Source organism: Trachemys scripta, chromosome 10 (genome assembly GCF_013100865.1).
Source record: "Trachemys scripta elegans isolate TJP31775 chromosome 10, CAS_Tse_1.0, whole genome shotgun sequence".
Taxonomy (NCBI): Eukaryota; Metazoa; Chordata; order Testudines; family Emydidae; genus Trachemys; species Trachemys scripta.
In genome coordinates this window covers 70,822,459-70,836,674 of record NC_048307.1, presented here as the reverse complement: position 1 = coordinate 70,836,674, position 14,216 = coordinate 70,822,459, and the positions used below count along the sequence as shown (strand labels likewise).

Here is a 14,216-nt window from a genome sequence, read left to right as displayed (position 1 = left end):
GCTTCCAGCAGCTCCCATTGGCCTGGAGCAGCGAACCGCAGCCAGTGGGAGCCGCAATCAGCCGGACCTGCAGACGCAGCAGGTAAACAAACCGGCCCGGCCTGCCAGGGGCTTTCCCTACACAAGCGGCGTCCCAAGTTTGGGAAACACTGCTCTACTCCCTTCATCCCTCAGTTCCAGCAAACCCAGCTTTACCTTTTGCCAGATAGTGCTGTTGTCTGTTAACATGAGCTCCTCTTCAAGGCAGTTGTTCAGTGAGCAAGGCTGCTCCTTCCCTCTCTCCTTACAATGCTCCTTGTACAGGTGCTCAATAACCCTAGAGGGAGAAGGCAAAGGAGAGATGAGGGGTACTCAGGAACCTGTGTCTTTGGGAGTGGAGACAGGTTTCATATCGAGCATCTGAAATGGAATTTATCACCACAAGCAGCACCCTCGGACAGAGAGTTCCCAGGCTCCACAAGGACATCTGTTCAGATAAGAAGATGAAAATAAGGGCAACGTACTCCCCAGCATCTTTCAGAAGGAGAGGCCAAAATTCCCAGCCAAACACTGTTAGCCAGAGAGGTTTTTTCTCTGATCGGAAGGGAGAAAAGCACAGGCTTCTGTTCAGGGAGGAATAGATGAATCTTTAAATGCCCTCAGGTTACTGCCTTATTTGATTGCCAAGCAGTTTGAGACTTTGGAGCTCTGGATTAATTTGCTGACCTTCTTCCCAGAACCTCCCTCTCCAAAACTGTTCAGCAAATAACCACTAAAGATCAGAAGTCTTAGCAACATGGGACTCTCTTCCAGCTTAGTGAATATAGTAACTTTACTGCTGACATCTCCTTAGATAGCCCAGCCCATCTCTCTCACTCTCCTACCTGTGTGGACAGGATGGCTCTTCTGTCTCTGAGATATCCTTTGGCAAATTGTCCTTCCTCCCAGGCACCAAGTAGCCCCAGCCATGCTTCTCAGAGTAATGCACTGGGAAACCATCCCAGGTTAGTCTCATTAGCTTTGGTGTCACTCTCATCTGAAGGCTGATGAGACTGGGACCTGGCACCCAATCTGGATCATTCAGGCGTGGGCAGAGTTTACGGTACCATCTATAGACCCAAGACAATAACAATTAGGGTGGGGAGAAAGGCTTCAAGAGCAGTTCAAAGTTTCCTCCCCATCTACTGACTTTCATTTTGGTTAACAAGGCAATATGAGAAATTCCCTTCACTATTCATGTTTCGAGGTGGTCCATCCTATTTCATCTCTTTTAGCCTAGGACAGGGTTTCCCCAACAAGAAGGACAGCACATCTGTCGAGCCCACTTAGTTGATCTAATATCCAGTGAATGATCAACGGGACCATCAGCAAATGCGAGATCATCTGAATAGAACTCACCCATCAAAAAGAAACATTAAGTGGCTGCCTCCAAGCACATGCTTTCCAAGTGCTGCATTTCTTAGGGACAAGGGAATGATTTTGCCATCTCCTCTTATAAAAAGCTATCTGTCTGGAGAAGCTCGAATATTTTTTCTGTCTCTTTGGGACAAAGGATTGCAGTGGAGTATGAGAAACCTTGGGAGTATGGGGATTTCTCTTCCTCTTCTGGGAAGAGCCCATGGTCCAGCTCAGGAACCCATTCTCAAGAACTGCCAGCCCTGAGAGGCAGTTTCAGATTTTCTTTGGGCATAGAACAATGTATATGTTGAGTATACCGTCAACCCCAGATAGCAGGGCAGTGGGGTAGCTGTGGTGCTTCCAACATGCGGGAGGGTCCATCTTCTCTAGAAGCGGGAGGCAATTTAATTTCCACATTGGCTCAGCACAGGCCACTTTGAGCAGAATACTTAAATGTGCCCAATTCTTAGTGGTGGCTTCCAGAGATGATCTCCTGTCTACTGAGAGCTGAACTGGGACCCACTAATCTCACAACAGCCAGAGTGTAACCCCGGCCTCTGAAGAAAAAGGTACATACTTCATCCACTCAGTTTCCAGGCTCTCCACTTCACTTATCCTTCTACCACCTGTTGGCTATTTAATGCCCATCAGCAAAGGCATTTAGAAAGGGACTAAACAGCTGGAATACCCTGGCCCCATGGGCAGGAAGAGGAGCTCAGATAACACTTACATGGATTAGTAATAGCAACTGGAAATGTTTCTATCTACAAACCAAAGTCACCATTAAGTGGTGAGTTATGCAAACCCCCTTTGAATGACTCACCCCGGGTGGCCTGGCAGGTGCTGGGTTCTCTTTGGTAGCAAACTGATAGTCTCCTTCAGACGCTCCAGGAAGACCCAGCTCTCAGGGACTCTCAGCTCTTCCTCTTCACTGGGGGGACCAGGATCTGATTTTGTAATAAATGTAACCTTAGCAAGGGATGTTCTCTCTGCACCCACTTGGGAATGCAGCATGATGAGAAACAGTGCCTTTTCCGACATGCGCTGCTCTTACACGTGATTCCATGTTTGCTCAGTTGTTTCTGTTCCTCCTGGTCTAGAAAGTTACACTGACTATGCCTCTACCTGACAGCTGCCCTTTCCCGTTGGTTCCGATTTCCCACCACTTAGATCTGTGCTGCATGTCTTTCCTGCAACTTCACTAGAACTTAGAGATAGTTGGTATTAAACCTGTTTTCCACCCTCACCTCCCCACCACGCACACCCACCAAGAGCACTACCTTCCTGCCACTCTAGGGCAGACGGGTTTGCCACCACTTTGGCTGGCTCGCTGTTTACATCTTCATTTTTCTTCCTTACTGTTGTTTTCTTCTTCTGCTTAAATTCCTGTAGGTCCCACTCCAGGTCCCATAGCCAGGGATCATCCTTATACCTGCATGGCAGAACAACATTACACGTAGCTTGTTTCGGCTTTGCATTTCTACATTCTGCCTGATCTAGACCCTGCCGACATCCTGAATTCTGACACCTGGTTCCAGTTTACTTTACCAGGGACAAGGAGGAGGGACACACACGGACCTAATTTTTGACTATTTTCCCTGTCAAGCATTAACCTGAGGGTTATGAACAGAATAAAAGCAGTGGACCGCAGCAATGCCAGATTCCCGCATACTACCCTTTGCCAACATGCCTCACCCAGACTTGAACAGTCAAATTCAGTCTCCATTGAATCTTCAGCCTCTACAGAGGCTGCTAACCATCTGGTGCCAAATCTAAAGATAGTTTCTGAGCTCTGAACATTCGTCTGCTAGGGATTGGATTGAGGGCCAGCCCTTATGAATATGGGGACAGATTTGGGGATCTAAAGATGAATGGCTTCAGGTCTCCTCAACAATCTTCTTAGCCATCTAGCCACATATTGTCATATCAGTGCTAAGTAAATTCCTTTGCTGTTTTTAAATGAAAAATGCTTTCTCTTTCTGCACTAAATGCCAGGATCTAAGCCCCTTCCTCCTTTGCATTTCCCCCTGTCATGATGCTCATGACCCAGCTGGTACCTCTCCTCATAAAGCAGCTGACAGGCATCGTTGGCCAGGTTCATCAGGGATTTCTTCATCTCTTTCTGCAGCTCCTCATAGGTGCCCTGAGTCTCATCCAAGTACCTCTCCCAGTTCTGATTGACAGGCAGGTAAGAAACACCCATCTCCAGCATCCCTGCAAAGGTCACAGGATGGGGGCATCTACAGCACAAATACATATGGTATTAAGCACAACCCAGAAGGCATTTGGCCTGTAAGCACTAGGCTATTCTACAAATAAAGATACAAAATCTGTAACTTCAGCTCCATTTCCACTTAGGAGTTTCCCAACCTCACGCTACTGCCCGGAACGGTCTATGGCTTTTGCCCTCCTGCACCGGCAATTACTGAAGGCCCTAATATGAATCTGTATGTAGGGCAGGCAGAAGAAAGTCCATTTCACCAAGATCCCTCAGTCCCACCCAGGAGAGCTTCATTTCAGAATCCCTCTCATTGAGAGCTGCCCACCTTAGCTGAGTGTGAAATTATGATGCTTATTCCTTCTAGCCAGGAGAGAGGGATCAGGGTCCCCATGCAATGGGGCTCTGTGCAGCCCCAGAGTTCTGGCACCAGTCTGCCATTGCAACCTTCCACAACATAAAGAGCTCAGATGCTGATCGCCAACCTGGAAATGAGTTTATCCCCCATCTCCATGAGGATCAAACTCAGGTCCTCAGCATGGCTGGACAAGACTGCAGCAACTGTGCCAAATTCCCTGTATCTGTAGCCAGTTTCGAGGCTCCGTGCAACAGTTAATTTTTGTGTCGGCTAAGGTCAAACTCCTTCTCACCTCTCCATGAACAGTGGCAGCTGCTTCTGGAACACTTCATGAGTGGCTTGGACATCAAGGGCACAATACTTCATCAGTTCCTTTGGGGCAGAAACAGGCAAAAAGTAGGAAGATTAGACTGTGTGTATAGAGCATAGTGCAATGAACTGGCCGAGCCAAGGGGCGCAATAACCTAGTGTCATTGTGACTGTCAGCCAGTTATACTAAAGACCTCCACAACACAGTTTTCTACCCCATCCTCACAAACTTCCCCTCGGGTCTCTCCCTGGGAAAGAAATCTCAGAAGTCTGGGTCAGAGGCATGCAAATCTTAGTCAACCAATGGTCACATCGGCAATGTGCTGGGAGACTGAGACGTGCACCAACTTTGCAAGAAAAGGGACCCAATTGTAACTGCCCTGATCATTAGTATGGAGATGCTGCCCATGGAGACTACTAACAGTAGCACAAAGTGCTCCATCTTTCATTGCCCGTAGCTGGGGATGCTTTGTATGTCTCCAAAAGCCACTATAAGGAAATGGAAAATATGCTGCTAGAAAATGTTATTCCTGCTGAGAGTTCTTTTTGTTTTTATAATTAAAGGAATTCCCCTGGCCTGGCTCCTCCGCCCCTGGCCTCTCCCAGAAGCTGCTCACCCTTACCTGGAAGTTGTGTCTGATGTCACTCATGCTCCCCTTGACAAACAGCTCACGGGCCTCTTTCTCCAGCGGCTCACCCCCAACGTACAGGTCGTGCACATCTGCAAGGTTGTTAATGCTGCTGATGTTCACCCAGTCCCACGAGCCAATCTGCAAAGAGACAAGCCAGCAGACCAGCTCAGGGCAGGAAAAGAATTGGCAGCTGACTGACATGCAGAGGCAGTTTGTTGGACTATTTTTAAACTAATATACCTAAAGTATACCGAAAGTACAGTTATGATAAGAAAACAGACTATATAAAAATTATTATTTGTATTACTATAGTGTCTAGGAACCCCAGTCATGTACCAGGATCTCACTGTGCTAGGCATCATGCAAACTCAGAACAACAGATCGTCTCTGTATAATCTAAGGGTTTTGTAGGCATCATGGCAAAGGAGAGTTTTGGAAGGGGATTTGAAGGAGAATAATGAGGTAGCTTTGCAGATGTTTACAGGTAGCTCCTTCCAAGCAATAAGGGGCAGCATGGGAGAAGACACAAAGGTGCTTGTTTGAAAATTTAGCAAGTGGGCACTGGAGGCAGACATTGGAGGCAGGAGTTGATATCTTGATAACGAATGAGAGGAGATAGGTAGGGTAGGGATAAATCATGAAGGGCCTTGAAAGTGAGATGTTTGACGCAATAGAGCCAATGGAGGGATGATATGGTCACAATGACAGGCGAGGACAATGATCTTTGCAGCAGTATTCTGAACAGATATGATTGGGGCACGACTGTTTTTGCCAAGGTAAAATGGCCCTCTCTTATTCCACAGACTTGCTCCTCCTGTGTTTGCAAGTGAGAGCCACTGGCTTTATTGTCACTGACCACTTCCTACTCCTGTTAGACCTGTAGCTCCTTTGAAGCTACAGGAATGCAAGATGGCTCCACTGTGCCTTATGCACTAGGTCACCAGCAGAGGTCTGACTGCAGTCCCTTTATTACATGTGACGACAGAAGAGACAGAAAGAGCCTAGCTCAGTTTTCAGACCCCAGCTGGAGTGTACAGAGATGGCCAGTAACAGCACAATATGAAACATTCATTACAGACTCTTCTCCTTCAAACAATGCAATGGAGCAATCTATTAAACCATTCCTTTGGGGAGGCTAGAGCTAGGTCCCCTGTGGAGGGGAAGGAGCGGGGAGGCTTTTAAATGCGAAGGAAACAAAGTGAAGGAAAACAAGCAGTTGGGATCTCTAGCACTAGTTAGCAATGCACAAATTTCCTCAGTGATTCTCCTACTCACTGCAGACCCTTCAGTTTTACTGCGTGTTTTCTTCATGTGCTGCTTGACCTCTTGCAGTCCTTTCCTCTTGCCATGCTTAGCAGCCATCCAGAGGCTGCGCTGAAATCCCGTCAGCCCTGAGATGGCCATGTGCATGCTCATAGTGTCCAGGAAACGCATTCGGGAGCCCTGAAATGCACAGCAGGTTAGGGGTTCTCAAACTTCATTGCACTGTGACCCACTTCTGACAACAAAAATTACTACACAATCTGGGGGGGCGGGGGGGGGAAGAGGGGGCAAAGCCCAAAGCCCAAGGGCTTCCGCCCCGGGCGGGGGGAGGGGAGGGGCGTAACCTGAGCCCCACCACCCAGGGTTGAAGCCTTTGGGCTTCAGCTTCGGCCCCAGACGGTGAGGCTCAGGCTTCGGCCCTGGGTGCTGGGGCTTGGACTTTGGCCCCAGGCAACGGGGCTCAGGCTTTGGCTTCAGCTTGGCTGACCCACAGTTTGAGAACCGCTGGGTTAGAGAACAGGCAGTCGAGGAGCCACTGCCTTTTTCACAATTCACGCACTCAGGCTTCTCAAGAATGGAGCTAGGGGGCTGGTGGGGAGGCAGTCTGGTGTCTGAGCTGCTAGTGTTCTGTGCACACAGGCAATCAACTGAGACTTGACTTTAACACTCAGCATCTTGCTCTTCTTAGTGCTGAACTGACAGAATTGGACACCCAGATTGGACAGCTTGCCCTGAAATCAGTCACACAGATCCAAGCCCTTATACAACTCCGGCAGCAATGGGAGTGCTTGTTTCTTCTGTGTTCTAAAGGCTCCTGGGGTTAGAAATGAAAGAATCCAGGCCTGTGCTATGGCAGTAAACCAAGATGCTACCAAAATGTCTTGCTTCGTTCCACTACTTACAAGCTATTTTTGTCGCATATCTTGAGCTACTGAAGTCCATGTCATCTGCCAGCTCTGGCCTTCATGACTTTCCTGATGCTAAGCACAACGTCTCTATGCTTTGGCTCACAGGGAAAGGAAACCGAAAAGCACCAAGAGGCAGACTGCTGCCTCTGTAGCACTTTATAGTTGAGAATCTCAAAGCAATTTACAACCCTTAATGGAACAAAGCTCACAATCCCTCCCATGAGGTGTGGAAGTGATGTTATTCTTATCTTACAGTTAACTAAGGCACAAGACCTGACCTTCAAAATTAGGTGAGTCCAATTATACTTACAAAAACCATGTCTAATTTGTGGATATTTACAACTGCAGATGCAGATTAGGTGAGCGTACATACAGATGGCTGGTTAAATGTGTAACTAGCAGTAACTGCCCTAGCAAATTAACTTTGTAAAATAAATTATACATTTAACTAATTTATTGTATACACTAAATTTTGAAAATCAGGTCCTAAGTGGCTTTTCTCAAAGCCATGGACAGAGCCAAGAAGAAAGCAGGTGGATGAAATGGACATAAAATGAGGAAAGTACTTACTTGGATCAAGTACTGCTCTTTAATGTGTGCTCGATCAAAGGCGACATTGTGACCCACCACCAATCTCTCTGTCCAGTCCTGTTTGGTGAGACAGCTTGAGTTCAGAGCAGTTTCTAGTGGAATAAAGTCAGCCAGAGTCAGTTGGCTGGACCAGGTATAGCGTTCTTCTACCAGCCGCTTACTGCACCAGGAGTACCTGGAAAGGAAGCATGTTATCTTTTGGATTACTTAAAATTGTGAAGACTGATTCCCCTCTGCTAGTCTTAGTAGAAGGACTAAGGAGGGATGAGCCAGGAGGCCAAATTCCTCTCTCCCTCCCCCCAGAATTTGACTTTTCAAGCAGGGCTAAGCTACACTGGCAGGAAGCAGCGTAGGGAAGTTTGCACTGCTGCTGCCCAGGTTTTACCTGTTCATACACAGAGGCTGTGAAACCAGCGCTGAATTCACTAACTAAATCAAACTGCAATTTCACAAGTAGGCTTTAGAATGGGCCTATGTCCAATAGCTACAGCTCCATGGGACCATTTACTCGCTATCAAACCAAGTATTTAGCACAATGGAGAAGCTCAGCTCTGCTGCTCCTCCATCCATCGCCACTGTGGTAACAGTTAGTGTTGTGGCTTTTCTTGCATATTACAGTCATCACATCTTACCAGGCACTTGGAGAAACAGCCACTGCTAGTGTTGGGCAATGGCCTTCTGCCATGCACACTTCAACATCAAACACCAAGGCTGGTTCTTCAGGGAAGTCTACAGCCTTCCTCTCACCATTGGGTCCGTACTGTGTCCAACCAACTTCCCAAGCCCACTGTGAGGGCATGGGGGGCACCTCGCAGTGGAGCAGCTGATTAGCAGCTTCCAAGTAAGGAAGGCTCTGCTTCTGTGCCAGAATCCGGAAGTGCTCATCAAGATTGTTCCCGTACATGCGGGGCAGCTGCAGCTCCACATCAGGGAGCATGGATGTCTCTTTGCCCCACAGGTCATGCTTCTGCAGATGTTCCACACTCCTCTGGATGTCAGCATCTGAGTACTGCACTTGAGCACCCCGGAAAATCTGCTCGTGAAGAACCTTGGACAGCATCTGGATGTTTAGTGGGTTCATGCGCCGTTGGCTGGTGCCAGAATCTTGCATGACCTCCTCTTGCACTGGGCGACTGGCTGAAGAATCTGAGGCACATCTCCCACGCCTGGCTCTCGATGATGGAAACAGACGTGCTATCAACTTCCTCCAGAGTAAACGTGTCATCTTCAGCCAACTTTAGTAACATGGAGAACGGGCAAGAGTCAGCCCTTTTTGGTGGGACAGGTCTGCAAAGAGAAACGCAACAGAAGGATTGAAATTTAGCATAATTCATTTGGGGCTTCCCTCCCCCCCAAAGAACCTGAGCACTTGCAACCACCACTAGCATCACTGGAGCAGAACCAGCTTGGGACAGTTTAAGAAAAAACCCTCCAGTGTAGACAAGGCTATAACATTGTGATACTGCAACTACTTGGCTTATCCCATTCCAGTAGCTCACTCCACCCTCCCATGGAGTCAATGAAACCCCATGTGTCCCATCACTCAGCTCCTCCCCTTGGGCTTTTCCCTACCAGCCAGGGGAGTGTCCCTACCCTCAGGCATCTCTCTGCCAATCTCCTCTCCCAGCCCCACAGCGGGGCTCAGTTTCCCTTCAAAGCTGCAGTCCCCCCCTTAAGTGTCTCAGCCTCCCCTTCTACAAAGGGTCTCTCCCCTCACACCCAGGCTCCCTCTGGGTCTCAGCCCCCCCCCCATTCCCCTCCCTATGGGGCTCAGCCTCCCCTCCCTCCACATTCCCCTCCCTGCAGGGCTCAGCCTCCCCCCCATTCCCCTCCCTGCAGGTCCCCTCACCCCCCGCCATTCCCCCCCATGGGTCTCAGCCTCCCTCTCTCACCCCCAAGCCCCCTATGGGTCTCTCCCCTCCCCCGGACCCCGCATAGTTCTCAGCCTCCGGGGGTGGCTCCCCCCGGCCCCCTCACCCGCTGCTCCCGCCGCTCGGGGGCTGCTCGGCCCGGCCCGGCCCGGCGGCGGGACAGTTGCTGCTGGCCGCGTTGCGAGCGGCGTCTCGAGGCTGCAACTGAGATCAGATGACCCTGGCCGGGCAGGGGGCGGTGCCCGAGGGGACCAGCCCACACCGCTGGGCGCTCTTTCCGGGTTGCCGGCTCACGCTCTCCTCCCCGGGCCTCGCGGTAGATGGAACCATCCGCAGCAGCCAGGCCGCTTTCTCAGCTTCCTAAGGCTGTCTTTAGAGTTCTAGCAGAAGGTGGCCGCGTGGCCTAATGGATAAGGCGTCTGACTTCGGATCAGAAGATTGCAGGTTCGAGTCCTGCCGCGGTCGCAAGTTGTTGGGCCAAGTTGGCTGAAATGAATTTTTATAAATATATTTATAAACCCCCTATTTTAAAGTGGGAGAAAAAGGAAAGAATTCCAGAGCAATGTCCACAGGGCAAAGCCCAGACCTGAGGAGTGAACACGAACCCAGTGCTGATGCAAAAATCACCTAGCCAGTGATAGCAGTTAATGTTTATATTTATTTTTATTTCATATTAAAGAGCTATAATGGTATATGTATTTGTTTTCAAAACGTTTCAGATTATTTTTGAACCATCTGGGTGAAATTGCAATAATAGTAATAATGAATTAATAATTGTAGCTAATAAGATCCTGGAGAGTGTATCCCAAAACACAGAGGAATATTCCATAATGCAGGGGTAGGCAACCTATGGCATACATGCCAAAGGCGGCATGCAAGCTGATTTTCAGTGGCACTCACACTGCCCGGGTCCTGGCCACTGGTCCGGGGGGCTCTGCATTTTAATTTAATTTTTAATGAAGCTTCTTAAACATTTTAAAAACCTTATTTACTTTACATACAACAATAGTTTAGTTATATATTATAGACTTATAGAAAGAGACCTTCTAAGGACATTAAAATGTATTACTGGCACGCAAAACCTGAAAGTGAATAAATGAAGACTCGGCACACCACTTCTGAAAGGTTGCCAACCCCTGCCATAATGAATCCCATAGGGATGCCACAGCGGATCCTGACTTAGTGCATGAGTGGGAGAATATCCCAGAACAAGGCCTGTTGAAAATATAGAGCCTTGGTCCTGCAAACAGTTATGCATATACTTAACTTTACTGCCCGGAGAAGCCCAATTGATTTCCATGAGATTACTCACAGTAATAAAGTTAACCGTGCTTGCAAGTGTTGCAGGATCTGGGTTTATGGCTGTACATTCCAGACCATGCCTTATTATGAGGATGTATGAATGTCTGTTTCAAAGTCAACACCATCATACTGGGCATCCCAGTTACCCTCTCCTGCAGAGTTTCCCAAACTTGGGACACCGCTTGTGTAGGGAAAGCCCCTGGCGGGCCAGGCCAGTTTGTTTACCTGCCGCGTCCGCAGGTCCGGCCGATCGAGGCTCCCACTGACCGCGGTTCGCTGCTCCAGGCCAATGGGAGCTGCTGGAAGTGGCACGGGCTGAGAGACGTACTGGCCGCCGCTTCCAGCAGCTCCCATTGGCCTGGAGCAGCGAACCGCGGCCAATGGGAGCTGCGATTGGCCGAACTTGTGGACACGGCAGGTAAACAAACCGGCCCGGCCCGCCAGGGGCTTTCCCTGCACAAGCGACGTCCCAAGTTTGGGAAACACTGCTCTACTGCAATGCATAAATGGATATAAAACACTGTATATCATTTTAAAATATATGTGTGAATATTCAGGAGAAACATAGTATCCCCACGTTCCATTCTTGTTCACCCTCTTTGCAATTCATTCTTCACCCTTTTTTATCAGGGTACAGTATTTCTCACACGTGCACACATGCTGAATGCAACATTCTTGACTTTTCCTTTTCCATCCTGTGTCCTGCAGCCACCTCAGGCATGTCTAGGTATTTGCCAGTGCATACATTTTTTTTTTCTTAGTAGTCTTTTGAAGAGGAGATGTTTCAGGATGATCGTATTTGATTATCTAAAGATCTACAGACAGTTACTTGTCTCCAGCTTGGATGCAAAATGACCCAGTATCAAGAAAAAAATTATAAACCAGTCCAGCTGCTCCTTATCCATCACATCCAACCATAGGACAGCATTTTTTTTTTTTTTTTTTTTTTTTTACACACACATCTCAACTTGCTAAAGCCCAAATGTGGGACAAAGACCGTGGCAGTAGAGACAGTGTAAATCACTAGACTCCAGAATGCAGAATTTTAAAACACATAGTTTATTAACAGACAGTTACAACATAATAGTTGGAAAAATCTAAAATAATGGACAATGTGTTAAACAAAGATCAGCATTCCTGCCCCCGGAAATCTTACACACTAAGGCTCAGATCCTCAAAAGTATCTAGGCACCTAACTCCCATAAGCTGGACACCTAAACATATTTGAGATTTTGGGCCCAAGGCCCTGATCCTGCAAGCTGTTCTGCACAGACAGACCCTTATGCCTACTCAGAGCGCCACTGAATTGACGGAACACTAAAAAGGCACAGGGCCCACCTTTGTGGAGTAGCTTTCAGGACTGGAACCTACATTCTCTCAGATTATAGCCTGACTCAAGCATCACGTAATGCCTAGCTCTTAAAGTAAGAACCACACACCTGTATGCAATTAGCCTGAATTAATCACCCACATAGTAAAACACATGAGCAGCGGAAACTAACAGTTTCTATAAGGGGGAGAAACAGCAACTAATTGGCTAACAGAGTAATACTGCTGCCAGCCTGCCACCTCTTTCCTGCCCCTTAGGTCAGTTTGTTCCCTTATAAAGGCTACATTTGGGTGTATTATTAATTACTGACAATTCACCAGTATGTGATTGCCACCTCTGAGTTACATAAACTCACAAAGGGACAGGCTCAAATAATTTGGCTTAAATGGGGCTGATTTTATTAATGTCTCACTAAACTTGCCCAGTTTTGCTTAAAATTGGTATTAAACATCCCCTTCAAATGTATGCAGATGCCTTGGGCTAGTGCATGAGAGCCAGAAACTGACTAGGCTGGCCAAACAGAAGGGAAACCTGTAAGGGTGGAAACAAGTGAGACCAGACCTCTGACATGGTCTTGGTTTTGATAACTAAGTGCTAGCACAGGAATGAAGGTAGTGATTAAAATATGTTTAAACTGGCCCTTCCCTTTATCACCAAAATCTGTATAGTTAATGAAAATAGGTCTAGAGTCCTCGAGCAAATAGGTGGCTTTGTGGTATATGAATTCTTCTGGGGAACACATCCTTTCTCTCTGCCTTTTACTTAAAGCTTCCTACTTTCCCTGTATTTGCTTATGCAAATCTAGAACAAAGAAATCTACAGCAAGGTATTCAACCAGTGAGGAAACTCTGCTAGTGATCCACAGGAGGTTCCTGGCTTTCCTGTGTCTGGTTTCATAGGCGTGTGCAGCCTATTTCATTAGGGTGTGCGCCCAGGGAGCCCTGCCCTAGTCCCGCCCCATCCACTCCCACCTACTTCCTGCCCCCTGACTTCCCCCCTCAGAACCCCCCAACCCCCCTGCTCCTTGTCCCCCCCCCGACTACCCTCTCCTGGGACCCCTGCCCCTAACTGCCCCCTAGGACTCCACCCCCTACCTAAGCCTCCCTGCTCCTTGTCCCCTGACTTGCCTGCCTAGGACCCTACCTGTCTCCTGACTGCCCTGACCCTTATCCACCCCCCGCCCCCTGAGAGACCCCAGGACTCCCATGCCCCATCCAATCCCCCCTGCTCCCTGACTGCCCCCTCCAGAAACCCCCCGCCCCTAACCACCACCACCCCCTGGGTTCCCACCCCCTATCCAACCCACCCTGGTTCCTGACTGCCCCCACCCCTTATCCAACTCCCCTGGCCCGGGACCCCTTACCATGAGATGAGGCTGCTAGCCTCCCTGGGGAGCCAAACACTGCCCCGCAGGAGCGCACAGCTCCGGCCCCCAGAGCACTGCGCGCGGCAGCATGGATCCAGGGTGTGGATTGCCACGGGCACGCAGGGGCGAAAGAAAATGCAGGCCTGTTATTTACCAGGCTGCACGTGGCAATAGACTATATTGGTAAGGGATGCAAGGAGAGTATGGGTCATGATGCAAACTGCGCACACACACACACACACACACAACTAAAATTAATCAATTTAAAGTTTTATTGGGGATAATTACAAGGGGTAAGGGAGCAGCGTTTGATTAGCTAATAGAGTTAATGAAACTTAAAACACACAATGACTAAAATATCTACTAACAATATTTATAAACAAAGATGCAGCATTTAGTAATAACTGATACTTACAAATACAAACCAACGCATAACGACCGGCAAACGTAGACACTCTGTTTGAAACACGTGAGCTGAGAGAGAGGCTTCGAGGTGATCAGGCTCGGTTATGGGTGTATACAGGATACACAGGATTAGTTTTTCTTTCTCCTCTCCCTGCCTGCACATGGCAGGCAGGCCCATAAAGTACCAACTATGACATCATAGAAGTGTCATAGGGGACAGGGCCCAAAACCTGTTTGTGTTCGTTTCTGATTGGCACAAGCAAAGTTTACACCAAGTAGAGGAGCA

The 14,216-nt window shown here is 48.4% G+C and overlaps 1 protein-coding gene and 1 non-coding gene across 3 annotated transcripts in view; one reads left to right on the top strand and one right to left on the bottom strand.

Moving 5' to 3' along the window:
• The window catches only part of POLG (DNA polymerase gamma, catalytic subunit), a 23,199-nt gene extending 13,415 nt beyond the window's left edge, over window positions 1–9,784 (bottom strand). Inside the window, exons 1-11 of one of the 2 annotated variants that reach the window (XM_034783427.1) lie at window positions 9,634–9,784; window positions 8,289–8,943; window positions 7,636–7,831; window positions 6,170–6,337; window positions 4,886–5,032; window positions 4,246–4,325; window positions 3,435–3,617; window positions 2,646–2,809; window positions 2,201–2,324; window positions 864–1,088; window positions 196–316 (exon numbers count right to left, since the gene is read on the bottom strand). In XM_034783427.1, coding sequence (XP_034639318.1) covers window positions 196–316; window positions 864–1,088; window positions 2,201–2,324; window positions 2,646–2,809; window positions 3,435–3,617; window positions 4,246–4,325; window positions 4,886–5,032; window positions 6,170–6,337; window positions 7,636–7,831; window positions 8,289–8,881 — 2,001 coding nt within the window. In that variant the 5' untranslated portion in view covers window positions 8,882–8,943; window positions 9,634–9,784. The remainder of the gene's footprint in view (window positions 1–195; window positions 317–863; window positions 1,089–2,200; window positions 2,325–2,645; window positions 2,810–3,434; window positions 3,618–4,245; window positions 4,326–4,885; window positions 5,033–6,169; window positions 6,338–7,635; window positions 7,832–8,288; window positions 8,944–9,633) is intronic. The other variant, XM_034783428.1, reaches the window with a different exon arrangement.
• A 135-nt stretch (window positions 9,785–9,919) lies between these two features.
• Window positions 9,920–9,992, top strand: TRNAR-UCG. Its single transcript has one exon. It is a non-coding gene; the product is annotated as a tRNA-Arg (tRNA).
• Window positions 9,993–14,216: the final 4,224 nt, after the last annotated feature.